Below are 13,553 nucleotides of genomic sequence, written 5' to 3'. Positions count from 1 at the left end.
CCTCTAAAAAAGAAAAAAAAGAAGGAGCGTTCCCCTTGAGCACGAGAGGCTTAGGCCACTGGACTTCAAGGTCGTTAATGAAGCCCTCACTGAAACTCGGAGTCACTTGGAATTAAAACAAGTCTGGCTCAGTTTCCCCAGAAGCCACAGAGGGGCGTTGGGGAAGTCCGAAAGCACTCGGTGCGAGAACGCGCAGGTAGCTAGCATACCGGACCTCTCCGCCCGCACCCGCCGCGCGCCCCCGGCGCTGGGCGGAACCTGGGTGGTGCGCGCTTCCGGTGCGCGCTTCCGGCCAGCGGCGGAGCGCGGGGCGGGGGTACCGGCGTCTTCCAATCGCGCACAATGAGACGGCGCTGAGCGCCGGAAGTGGGGCCGAAGGAAAACACGGAGAGGAGCCGGGCCCGGACAGGAAGCGGCGGGGGACCGCAGCGGCGCTGGTGAGTGCTCCTGGGCGCCGTCTCGTCGCGTCCCTCCGGGACTCGCCTCCGGGCTGGGCCCGTGGGTTCCCCCCGCCCCAAGGAGCGTGTCTGCCTGGCCCCGAGGTACGTTGGCGCCGTCCTTCTCCGGCTGCCTCGGCCGGGCTGCGCGCCCGGAGCCCTCGGGTTCGAGTCCGTGTCTTCACTTTGTGTCGGGGCTCCGGCCCTGGTCCGGGGGACCCCGGAACCCTGTCAATGGCCGGGCGCTTCCTGCTTCCTATTCCCCACGGCGGCTTCGTGGCCAGTAGCGCGGGACCGCCTCCTCCTCCGCCTGGGGACTCCGCTTGAGGAAACTGAGGCACACAGGGGTGGGGCAGCCGAATGGGGAAGGAAAAGGAGTGTCATTCTGCGGTGGATTGTGGTTGGTGACGAAACTGGACTTGTCTGGGGCTGGGGACTAAGAAATCGGGTAAGTCAGCTGGCGTTGTCCCTTGGTCGGAAGCCAGGACCCTTAGAGTGGTACCTTGGTGGGAAGTGCAACCCCTTCGCCCGGCGGTCGCGCCGGGTTGAAAAGGAAAGCATAGAGTGGGGCTGGTCGAAACTGAAGCCTGTTCACATAGTTTAGGCTACTTTGATACTTAAAAGTAATTGCCAAGTTTAAAAAAATAGATCTGAGAGTTTTGTAACAGTGTTGACTTAGGATGTTTACTTTGAAGAGAGGTGCTTTTGTTAGATAGAAGTTACTACTTTAGTTTTTGAGGACATAGAAGCATCTTCAGATTTAGTCTTCATAGTAATAAGTAAGGACCCTTTACGGTTTTTATGAACACTGTAAAGCTAAGGCTCCTAACTTCTGGAATGCACTAATTATTAGGAATGTGATAATATAATTTTTCAACGGGGGAAAATAAAGGCTTCAGGGCATCAGTGTGTTACTTTGAGTATTTGGTGTGATGTTATTTTACAGTTTTTTTGTTTTGTTTCCTCCCCAAATGCCCTCGTTCAGGTACAAAGTAAGAAAGTTGAAGTCAAAGACCATGGGAGATACGGCAAAGCCTTACTTTGTGAAGCGCACTAAAGACCGCGGGATTATCGATGACGATGACTTCAGAAGGGGTCATCCCCAGCAAGACTATTTAATAATGGATGATTATGCTAAAGGCCATAGCAGTAAAATGGAAAAGGGCCTTCCAAAAAAAAAGACTGCACCCGGGAACTATGGGAACACCCCCAGGAAAGGACTATATGCGGTTTCCAGCAATCCATATGCATTTAAAAACCCAATTTACAGTCAGCCTGCTTGGATGAATGATAACCACAAAGATCAAAATAAGAAATGGCTATCTGATGAACTCGCTGGTAATGCAGACAGCTGGAGAGAGTTCAAGGCCGTGCCTAGGATTCCTGTCATGAGCCGGTCAAGGAAAGATTCCTTTCAGGAGAGTGACGATGCCTACAGGTGGCAGGACGGGAGAGGCTGCAGAGCGGTGAGAAGGCTGTTTCAGAAAGACCTCAGCAGCCTAGAAGCCATGTCAGAAATGGAAGCAGGAAGTCCTGGTATGCCCCAAGTCTCTAGGTTGTGTGTCTGTGTTATTTTCTTCATCCAAATAAGTGTTGTTCTTTTCAGTAATGTGCTATGTAATGTGATTGTGTTAGTGTTTACAGTATAGTTGGGCAGCTTCAACATATTTTGTGCATTGGACCATCACAAGCTGCAAGGCAGGCTGGGCATCGTAGTGTAGTTCTGTCCCCAAAAAGACTAAGCCAAAGATCGAGGCTCATTTTACTTTAATAAACACCTTATGGGAGAGGAGGAGGGTGGCCATTACTCTAATTTCTATAATCTGTATTACTTTTGTGTACATGATTTTAATTTTAAAATAATGTTCATAATGTACATGACAGTATAAAACTGAAAATATTTACTGTTAAGACAGAGTATAGGCTGCATATATTACAAAGAGAGGAAGGGAGGCACAGCGGGAGGGGGAGAGGTAGTGACAGAGAAAGAGGAAGTTGTGGGGGAAAAAAAAAAAGAAACCAAGTTTCTGTTTAACCAAACTAATTCACATAGAGCCAGAGGTAGTTGGAATACAACCTTGACAACAAAATTTGGGAAATAGAAATTTAGAGACCCAGAATGCAGATAAAAGCAGTGCTGTTCCCTTTCAGAAGAATCTAAGTCTGCTGGTTTTTCATGTAGCCAAGGCTAGCCTTAACTAGATTCTCTTGCTTGCACCTCCCAATGCTAAAACTTCATTTCTAGGTATCTTCACATTTTTTAATATTGATACAAAGTGATTGTATTTTTCTAAAATGTGCAAGTAGATGTTGTATAGCAATTATTTCTAAGAACAGGAAAGTTATTTCTATGTATTTACAGAAGTGAAATAAAGTCATGAGTTGGATGGAAAGCATGAAAACTGTTTATAGTATGAAATTAGACTTAGAAAAACTGCCCTCTTTTGGAGACAGTTTCTCCAAAAAGACACTGTGTGTGGTGCCTGGTGTGGAATTTGCTCTGTAGACCAGACTGGCCTCACAGTGATGCTATGCTTTTTCCTCCCGAGCTAAGGTTTAAAAGGACCCTGTCTCAAAAAGAAAATAAATAAACTGTAGCCTTATACATCTTTGAGCTGGGCAGACTAGAAAGGCAGTTGTGTGGGTTTCTGAGGTGATGTGGAACCACATTTCTGTGGATTGGGCAGCTGCAGTTTGGAGAGATTAAAATTGTCCAGAATTATCTATGCAGTGCTGGATGGAAAAGTGGGACTGAAATCGAAACTGAAATTGAGGATGCTTCCTGTCACCCTGGCCATCACCTCAGCCTGCAGGGCCTAGTGTTCTGACAAGAGAGTAGTGTTTATTGGTGGTTTCTGGGCTTTGGGTTTCTCTGTTACTTTTTAACGTGTCGTGCAGACTTTATAAGTGTTTCATGGCATTTATGTAGGTGTGGACATTGTTACCTATATTTGTCTTATGGAAATAAAAAATTAAGATATGTGTGTGTTACATGCCTGCAACCCAGAACTAGGGAGGTTAAGGCAGAGGATAGAAAGTTTGAGACATTTGGGAGGTGAGCAGGAGGGTCAAGAGTTGAAGATCAACCTCAGCTCTCTAGTGAGCTCCCAGCCAGTGTGGGTTTTGTGAATAAAACAAAACAAAAATTTAAAAAGAAAGGGGGAAAGGGGGACTTTTAAGGGCCTCGTACCGCACTGACCTAACTAACTGAGTGGGATGCCTTAAATGGCACTTCTAAGATAAGGTGTAAGCCAGGCTGAGAGGTACACTCCATTAGTCCCAGAGCGCAAGAGGCAGAGGCTGACAGACTTGTGGATTTGAGGCCAGCCTGGTCTACATAGGGATTTCCAGGCTAACCAGGGCTACTTAATGAGACCCTGTCTAAAATTACCACTACTAGTAATAATAACGAATTATAGATCCACATTTTGCACCTAGAAATATTAAAGGGAACAGTTGCAGAGCAAATCCTCTTACACGTGTCCTTTCTCAGTTTTAGGAATGACTAGAGAGGTGTCTTAGAAGGTGTGAACAGGGAGTGCACTAACTCTGTGTTTACAGAAGCCCGCTTAAATGTTTCTGTAGAAAGCACAGTTTCACGTTGCCAAATGAAGAAATTGATAGTTTGCCTTGAAAATCTTTTTAAAGGAAACATTAAGGTTTTGTATAAGATCACATACAATAGAAGTTTAATTTAATGTGTAAATTTGCAGTGTGTGGAAATGACCCTAAGAAAGATCATTAAAGGGAATAAAATATCTTAATTTTTTTCCTTTTGAGGCAGGGTCTCATTGTGTAGCTCTGGTGTCGATGAGGTCACCACACGCTCTGTCCTCTGCTTCCGCCTCCCTTGTTCTGGGAGTAATGGGTACACTCCCGTGGCCTGCAATAATAAGAATCACTCTGACTGAGAAGATGTGATAAAGTTATATTAAAGTTGATTTTTAAAGCTTTTTAAGCACTGTTTTGTTTTTCTTTTTTTATTTTGACATTGTCTCTCCCTCAATCCTCAAATGACCTAGGCTGGCAATGCAAATCTTTGGGACAGTGTCATTAATAGGCTGGCAGAAAACATCCATTCAGATGTCCTCTGTGACTGGAGTGGTGTTCCATATGCAAATAAGACATGAGGACTTGGAACACTCATAGCTGGGGTCATGATAGCCCAAGGAACCCGACATCTTCCTGTCAGTAGTTTGGGGACCTTCTTGGGCTGTTTTGCTGTTCAAGAGCTGCTCCAGTGATCGTTTTTCACAGCTTGTCCCCACAGGCCTAGACAGCCTTGTCTGTTCTTACTGTGTGCCACAGGGGGCCGTGTAGGGATTTCTCCTCACTTTGCATCCTGGAGTACAAGGCTGACTTCTGCCATATTTTAAACTGCATTTTAGATGTTTATTTTGCCTTGGCCCTGTGCCCTTAGACAAGTCACTTCGTTCTCAGAGACTACCTATGTTACCATCCCACACAGCGGGGCTAACCTCAGAGACTACCTATGTTACCATCCTGCACAGCGGGGCTAACCTCAGAGACTACCTATGTTACCATCCTGCACAGCGGGGCTAACCTCAGAGACTACCTATGTTACCATCCCGCACAGCGGGGCTAACCTCAGCATTGCTGTGGGAAGGGCTAGAGGAATCGGAGGAGGTGGGGCACATAAGAGCACTGACTTCCTTCTTGGATGCATCTGCACCATCTGTGTGTGGAAGCCTATGGTGGCCAGAAGAGGACATCAGACCCCCTGGAACTCGAGTCCACAGATGGCTGTGAGCCTTCTGAACTGCTGAGCCATCTCTCTAGCCCCAACACTAGGACTCTTTATAACTGGAAGTCCTATACTTCCTTGTCTACCCAGAATTCTCTCCTGCAGTTAGCCAATGCATTGCAGTTGCTAAGCCATGAGTCCCTCTGAAAGCTGGAGAGAGATTGCCTTAGGTAAGACCTCTTCCAAACATTAATTTATGAAAAGCCAATGCAAACAATCCCATGTGTGTAATCAGAGTTGTTAAAGTTGGATTGTTTTGGTCTTTGTGGGTGTGTTCATGTGCGGTGCCTCCAGAGGCTGCATGGGCTCTGTGAACAGAACGCAGGTCCTCTGCAAGAGCTCCTTCCGCTGAGCCGTCTCTCCATCCTTCTAATCAGAATGTCAGCTTGGAAATAAAAATTGTTTTAGCCCCGTGTTACAATTAGCCTCCATTGTCTTTAGAACCTGATTGGAGTGTCAAGGCTGCTCACCACGGTTTTTAAAGTTCAGTCTCAAAATTGTTATCTGCTTCATAGGTTGAAAAGTTGTTAGCTTGAGTTTATTTAGCCATTCTACAGATTGTAGAACCAACAGTTCATAATGCACTTATTTAGGGAAAACTCTGACTTTTAACTGTCAGTTGTGTTTCATGTGCTTAGCCTGTCACTGGTGTGTGGCCAAAGTGGCAACCGCGTGTGTTCAGTGAGTAAAGCGTTGGCTTGAAGATTTTTCTCCTAATGAAGGAACCCAATTATGATTGAAGGCTGAATTGTAGCTAAACGATTTTTTTTGAACCATATAAGAAAATGATCACAATTTCCAAGTTTTCCAGATACATACATACAATATTGTCCATTTTCCCCTACTTGGGTTCTTCATTTTAAGAAGAAATCAAACTAGATACGAATATTTTTCATCAAAACACAGGTGTATTTACAGTTTGGTTGAAAGTATCATGTATGTCCCTTGTACATCACGTGGATTAGAAGTACAGTTGTATCTGCCTTCAGTGGCAGATTTCTGCTGTCGCATGAGTGTTCAGCAGTGAAGTGTGGGAGGAGATAAAACCAAATCCTATGGAAAATATGGTCCTTTTTAATTGCAGCAGTTCTGTGGAATGGGGAGAGCTGCCTTCCCCTTTGTTCAGTGTTCGGGCTTCACTTATTCTATCGTTGAAATAAGTTCGCACAGGCTTGGGGTAGAGTTCAGGGCCTAGCACTTGCCAGCATGGATGAGGACCTGGGTTCAAGTACTATGCATAAGTAAATGGATTTATAGGAAGAAAGTTCTACTTCTTACTCAGAGCTATAGTTTTCAACATCACCCATATTGTCCCCCCTAACTTAAGAAAACAAGAAACAGCGCTCCAGACCTCGTAAGCCACGGAGGACTAGAACAGAGGACGGTGAGCAGGAGGAAGATTTGGATGGTCCTGTGATCGATGAGTCCGTCCTTTCAACCAAGGAGCTACTGGGCCTGCAGCAGGCTGAGGAACGGCTCAAGAGAGACTGCATCGACAGGCTGAAAAGGGTAACGTCTTTATGGATACACTTACTATATGGTCTCTAAATTTTACTCTACACTGTGTTAGTAATTGCAATATTTGCCTCAGGGAATTAGGCTTTTCACGTCCTTATCAGTGTGTAAGTCCGTATGCTAAGGGACAATCAGTGTGACTTAAGAAACTCAAGGGTTACTGCCACTGTATTTAGATAAGACTGACTGTCAAGCTTGGAAGTCATGGGGAAACCATTATTCTGGCTCATTTTCTCTAAATGTCTGGAGACACATCTTCCTGTCAATCTTTTCAAACCGTAGCGGCCACGAAATTGCCCGACAGCAAAGTATACCTGCAGGCTGTGCGACGTTCTGATCGACTCCATCCCTTTTGCCCACAAGCACATCAAGGAGAAGAGGCACAAGAGGAACCTGAAGGTGAGCGGGTCTCTGGGGCCGGAACAAGTGCATACCTTTTATTACGATATCTCCCTTACACGTCACGTGTGTTCGGACTGCAGTTGTGGCTGCCTTCAGTGGGAGATTTCTGCTGTTGCACGAATGCTCCGCAGTGTACTCCTTTGTGGTTTTCCCTAAACCCACTACAGAATACTTGTCCAGTAGTCAGATGTGTTTGCTGGGTGGCCCTGTGAATTTCCCCAAGTCCAGACTTAGGACATAAGAAGCCATTGGTGGGACCTTGATGTTCTTATGCAGGTAATAAGGCACCTAATATTTGTTATTGCTGTCCATGTTTTCTCTCTATTCCCGCCTACTCCTTATTATCCATATTAAGCACATGAAGTGTGTATGTATGTTTGATAGGATGAAGACCACCATGTCTAAGATAAGGAAGGCTACAAAGATTCCAGAAAATTCGATAGGGTCCTGTCTCAGTGAAAAGAACACCACCTGAGTCATTTTAATCTCACCATTGCTCTTACAAGGAAAAGCAGGAGGAAGAATTGCTCACCACACTGCCCCCGCCAGTGCCCTCCCAGATACATGCAGTTGGCAGCGCCATTGACAGAGTGGTGCAGGAGTTTGGTTTACACAGTGAAAACTTGGATCAGAGGCTAGAGATTAAGCGTGTCATGGAAAGTGTGTTCCAGCACAAACTGCCAGGTATGTTCTAGATTCGTTTTTCTATTTAGTATCTAAAAGTGCCTCATAGTTCAGGTGGCTTTTACCTAATAAGCATTAACTTATGGCCTGGCCATGGCTGCTGCCTATATGGCTTATGGAGGCTCAGGTAGGGCATCCCAAGACTGGACCCCAACAGCAAGAGCCCTTTATAGTGGAACCTACTGCTCACACTAAGAGCTATGTGTACATTCTGACATTCGAAGGAAGTGCTTGCATTAGCTTATGACTATACTGTAGGTTTTAAAACACATGTCCCTTTCAGCATACATTATCTGAATTTTTAAAATTACAACAGTTTTCTACACAAAATATGAGCATGATCATGCTGCACAGCTAATGGCAGGAGTGGCTGACGTCAGGAAAAGCTGAGCGAACGGCTGTGCAGTCCTCTCTGTGAGCGTCTGGGCTCAGTGCGTCCAGCTTTTGGGTGCAGCTTTGACTGATGTTTTAAATAGCTTCGGAGAGACTTCACTCCCGTGACTCCTATGTGCTTACTTCTTTCCAGACTGTTCTCTTAGGCTTTATGGATCCTCCTGTAGCAGACTGGGCTTCAGAGACTCTGACGTGAACATTGATGTTCAGTTTCCAGCTGTCGTAAGTACAAAATGATCTGCTGGACTTCATGCTCACATAGAATTCTCTCATTTGTTTAGCATTTAAGAAGTTTTATATCTATGTGCTTGTGTGAACTCATGTGCCCTTGCTTCTCCCTCCCCCCAATGTGTGTGTGTGTGTGTGTGTGTGTGTGTGTGCGCGCGCTCATGCGTCCACCAGATGTGTGTAGGTGCTCATGAAGGCCAGAGAGGCCGTCAGATCCCCTGGAGCTTGTGAGCCAGCTGTGTAGGTACTGGGATCTGAACTCTGGAAGAGCAGTGCTCTGGACTCCTTAGCCCCCGTCTTTACTTCAGCTGTTTGTATTGTTTCAGTCCATGGGGACATTTGTATAACTTCAGTCACCTGGCAGACCTGCTTGGTCATAGACTATCCAGCCAGTTGGATTTGGCTCCTTATCAGAAGCACACAGATCTTAGAGTCTTTATCTTTTCTGTCCCTCTGAAAACGGACATGACAGCCAACTTCTTAACAGAGTGGTGGACACTCTGAGGGAGGTCAGGGCAAGGCTTCTAAATTGGAGAATGCTCAGAATTTAATGGCTAATCAGCAAACACACTTTAGCATATGAGCACCTCAGGATCACAAGAATTGTGAGGAAGCCAAGCCCTTCGCTGCCAGGCTGTGGCTGTGCTCCTTTCTGAGGACTTCAGCTCTGTGCAGGTGGGGCTGCTTGGGGTAAGCCTGCTGTGCTTCCCACGGCACAGGCTTTGCAAGAGAGTGTGCTGGAGGCTTGTGGTGGCTGTCTGCTGGGAAAGAGTGGAGATTCTTTTGAATGTGACTTGGATGTGAATGCATTTTGATAGTTAAAGTGTGACAGTGACAGCTCTCCCTGACAATTTTCATTTTATGTCTTTTGTCTTGAGCTTCAGAATTTTAACTTTTTTACTTTACAAATTTTCATGTTTATTCTGCTACAGATGTTCCCTACTTACTTGTAATGTTGATTTTCTAAGCATGTGAATCCTGGGAGGATTCTATGTGTTTGATTTCAGAAAGTTTAAGTTCTTTTCATAAAATCAACTTTCATAGGACAGGAAAGGAAGACAAATGTTCAAATAGTGTATTTATAATATTTATAATATTATGATATATATTTATATGTTATATGATATATAATATTTATATACTATATATTATACAATATACTATATAATATTTGCATATTATACAATACAAAATATCTATATATAATATATTTATAATATTACAAATAATATTTGTAAATATTCATGCTCTGGGAACCTAATTGGCTTCCAAGTTCCCCTTTTATATAATAGTAATAATAATAATAATAAGAGTGATGGGCCAGAGAGATGGCTCAGTGGGTGAAGGTACTTGCCCCCAAATCTGATAACTTGAATTCAATCCCTGAGTGTCACAAACTGTATGTATGCCTCTGGCCATATGTACGCCTCCCCACATACACACAATGAATAAATGTAATTAAAGTAATTACACTTTTCAAAAAAACAAGCATACCTAACCTCAAATGTTGGAACAGAACACATCTATAATCCAGTACTCTAGAGAGCTGGAGGCAGGAATAGCAGAATTTCAGACAATCGTCAGACAGAGTAAGCGTGAATGAAGCAGAAAGTAAAGTAAGGATCCCCCCAACACACACACACACACCAGGTATATAAGCCTACATTTTTGTGAAATATGATTCCCAATGACATAGATAAGTCAGAACTTTAAAGCCAAAAGAAACTTAGATTATCAATTTACCTACTCTGCTTCCCACTGTTTTGTTATAGTTGATCTATGCTTAGTTTAGTTGTTATAAGTATAGATTCTGAGGCCAGGCACAGTAGCACATGCCTTTGATCCTAGAGGCAGGTGGGTCTCTTGAGTTTGAGACCAGCCTAGTCTACATAGTGAACTTCCAGGTCAGCCAGGGCTACATAGTGAGATCCTGTCTTTGAAACAACAAATAGATTCTGAGGTTGGATTCCTTAATGTTCTTGTTCATAGCTTCTCCTTCCTTCCTGTGCTTAATTCTATAGCTCCCTGGTTAGGTAACACACAGACTTTATTGTTTCTTAAAGAATTTAATTTTAAGTGTGTGTGTGTGTGTGTGTGTGTTCGTCTTCACATGAGTGCAGGTGTGCCTTCAGAGCCAGAGGTGTTATAGTCTCTCCAGAAGCTGTTACTACAAGTGATTGTTAAATGCCCTGTGTGGGCTCAGGGAACTAAACGTGGGTCCTCTGCGAGTCAGTATGTGCTCTTAACATTGCCAGCCCCAATCTTAATATTCTTTTAAGTTTCAGATTTTGATAAGTGGTCTACCAGAGTAAACCCTTAGTAGTTATTTTGCTCTGGTGTCATTCATGTGGCAAATTTTCCGTAAGCCCCTGCTGTCTGTAGGCTCTATGCTGGGTTATAAAGGACAAGACAGATCTGGCTCTCTAGTGGCTATTGTAAGCTATTAGCTATATCGTAAGTTATTAACTATAGAGAGCCTTGCAGAGAAACACGGCCGAGTGACAAGGCCTGAGCATAGACTTGGCTTTCAAAGGGCACATTTCCACAGAACTCCGCTTAGGATGCAGAGACGTGGGGCAGTTAGTTGTACAGGATCTTGAAGGCTATGTAGTAAGAACAACAATATGGTGTCAGTAAGAATTTTAAAAACCCTTGAATTGGGAGGGTGGCACCTACCTGTAGTCAAAGCGTTTGGGAGGCAGCAATAGGAGGATTACTGTAAGTTTGAGGCCAGCCAGCCTCAGCTGTAGAGCAAGACCCAATATCAAAAAACCAGAAGGCTAGGGTGACGGCTCAGCAGTTACCTGTGCTTGTTCCATTGCCAGAGGACCTAAGTTTGGCTCCCAGCTCTTACCTCAGGTGGCTTACAACTTCCTGTAACTACTATTCTGGAGCTTTGACACCATCTTCTGATCTCTTCAGGGGACACACAATCAATCAATCAATCAATAAATAAATCTGTAAATAGAATACCTCAAATCAACCACAAAAGAAACATTTAAAGATCCATCATAGAATTTAAAATGGTCTTGGTCCAGTGTGGAACAAAGTTTTGAGAAGAGAGATACTAATTTTAGATCCATGTAGCTGTGTGTTGCTACAGTGTTTCAGAGTGAGAGGAACATCTTTGCAATAGACACCTTCCAACCACCATTAAGACAGCTAAGGGGTCACTCCCTCAAGAATGAGTTTGTACACAGTTACTTTGTAGCAAGTCCTTTGCCCATGCATGCATCCTCACGTGTCACTTGTTGGCCTTACCAAGGCTGGTGACTCCTCTCCACCTGTAGCAATGTGGGTTTCTTATTTGGAAAGCAATTTGGGGAACTTCAGACTGTATTATACCAGAAAACAGAAGTGCTTAGGGATTTTTTTCATGTATTCATTCATTTATTTCCTAGATGTCTCAGCCAGATGTCCTCTTACTTGTTCAAGAATGTTTAAAGAACAGTGGTAAGGCCAAATTCTTCCACATTTTGCTTCTGATTTTGTCTTCTGTCTATACTATCAAACTGAAAGTAGAAAATTCACTTATAAAAATTACTTCTGGGTAAAATCCAAAGCAAAAATAAAAGTAAATGCCCTTGAATTATTAACTAGAGTCCAGCTAACACTCCCAGGACTACTAGTCGGATAGCTGTTAGTCTGACAGCGTTCAGGATTAATGAGCCCTGGACTGTGAGTGAAAAATGCAAAACATGTGATATTTATTCTAGGAGTACATTCATAGTAATCTGCTCTATTGATGGTTTAAATCAATGTTACAAGTGGTAAAGAGATGGGGCCTGCCCTGATTAATGAACTCAAAGACGGTTGCTCCCAAGTGGGCTCATTGGTTGTCTTATCCAATACAGTATTTCCCTTGGTGCTTATTGCATTTTCTCAGTAGCTAGGCCTCACAAACCACTCCTTTCCTTGAGTTAGGCATTCTTATTCTTTCTCTCTTGGTATGAGAAACACTTAAACATTCATCTTGTTTCAGTCAATACATATTTGACACTATGATTTAGTAGCTTTTCCATCAATCTGTCTTTAGTCTCCTGTGCACATTCCTAATTTGTCCACATAGCGTTTAAATGCTGCATCTGCACTGCCGTCATTTCTGATCAGACACTAACTAGCTCAGAAAGATTAGGGCGCTGTCTGGGATGACTTGGTTCTTGGACAGTGTTCTCTCCTCCTGAGTCACCTGAGGGCTGAGTGTGGTAGTGACCTCCCAGACCCACGGCTGTTTTCCCGGGTCTGCTTTACAGAGAAGTTTTCATTAACTTGTTTGATTGTTTGTTCCTCTTTCCTCAGACTCCTTTACTGATGTTGATGCTGATTTCCATGCCCGGGTCCCTGTGGTGGTGTGCAGAGATAAGCAAAGGTTTCTGTGCCTTTAAGCTACTAGTTTATGTGATTCATTTGATTTGGGGTTTTTGAGATAAGGTCTAACCATGTATAATCCAGAATGGCCTTGCATTTACCATGTCACCCAGGATGGCCATTAGCTTGTGGCCAAGTGCCTGTTGTTGTGCTGGGATCTTGGAAGCCCCACCAGCTTCTCAAAATTGCCAAGGTTACAAGTACTTTGTATAATCTCAGGGTCTACCTTACAGAGCTGTAGGTTCCTCATCTGAGTACCACTTGGACATCTCCCTGGCCATTTTCATGTGCTTTCATTGTGAGAAGGGAATAAAGTATTGGGGTGGGGGAGTCCTCACACATTCAGCTAGACTGGAGTCAGCCTGCTGGAACAGTGGCTTCCTGTAAGGTCCTTTGCCTTTGTTCTCTGTGCATTTGTGACATCTGAGATCGTGCTAAGGGTGGCCTCACATGTGCAACTCTTTTCCCTTGGGAAGCACTGTCCCCACCACTGACACTGTCCTCACCACTGAGGGCGAGCTTTGTAGCCTCTCCTGACTCCGCGTTAAGCAAATCCCTTTGACTTGGGAGAAAACATTGTACCCTTGGGATTGAGCAGAACAGGGCTTTGATAATTTTTATTCATGTGTTCTTTCCAAAATATTTTTAATATTTGAAAACATACAGTCCTAGTTCTGACAAACAAATCTACTCAAAAATAGTTGCCTTGAAAGAAAGGAAGGAAGGAAGGAAGGAAGGAAGGAAGGAAGGAAGGAAGGAAG

General features: G+C 44.0%; 1 protein-coding gene across 8 annotated transcripts in view; it reads left to right on the top strand.

Annotated features, from left to right (window-relative positions):
* Positions 1 to 366: 366 nt before the first annotated feature.
* The window catches only part of Tut7 (terminal uridylyl transferase 7), a 52,177-nt gene continuing 38,990 nt past the window's right edge, over positions 367 to 13,553 (top strand). For 2 of the 8 annotated variants that reach the window (XM_028772192.1, XM_028772188.1), the window contains exons 1-8: positions 367 to 437; positions 1,423 to 1,973; positions 6,530 to 6,711; positions 7,000 to 7,116; positions 7,626 to 7,803; positions 8,330 to 8,418; positions 11,826 to 11,877; positions 12,724 to 12,793. In XM_028772192.1, coding sequence (XP_028628025.1) covers positions 1,454 to 1,973; positions 6,530 to 6,711; positions 7,000 to 7,116; positions 7,626 to 7,803; positions 8,330 to 8,418; positions 11,826 to 11,877; positions 12,724 to 12,793 — 1,208 coding nt within the window. In that variant the 5' untranslated portion in view covers positions 367 to 437; positions 1,423 to 1,453. The other 6 variants (XM_028772190.1, XM_028772189.1, XM_028772187.1 and 3 more) reach the window with 5 other exon arrangements.

Source organism: Grammomys surdaster, unplaced genomic scaffold (genome assembly GCF_004785775.1).
Source record: "Grammomys surdaster isolate TR1022 unplaced genomic scaffold, NIH_TR_1.0 211, whole genome shotgun sequence".
Taxonomy (NCBI): Eukaryota; Metazoa; Chordata; class Mammalia; order Rodentia; family Muridae; genus Grammomys; species Grammomys surdaster.
Note: the sequence above shows the minus strand (reverse complement) of the source record. Positions and strands in the feature narration are given on the sequence as shown.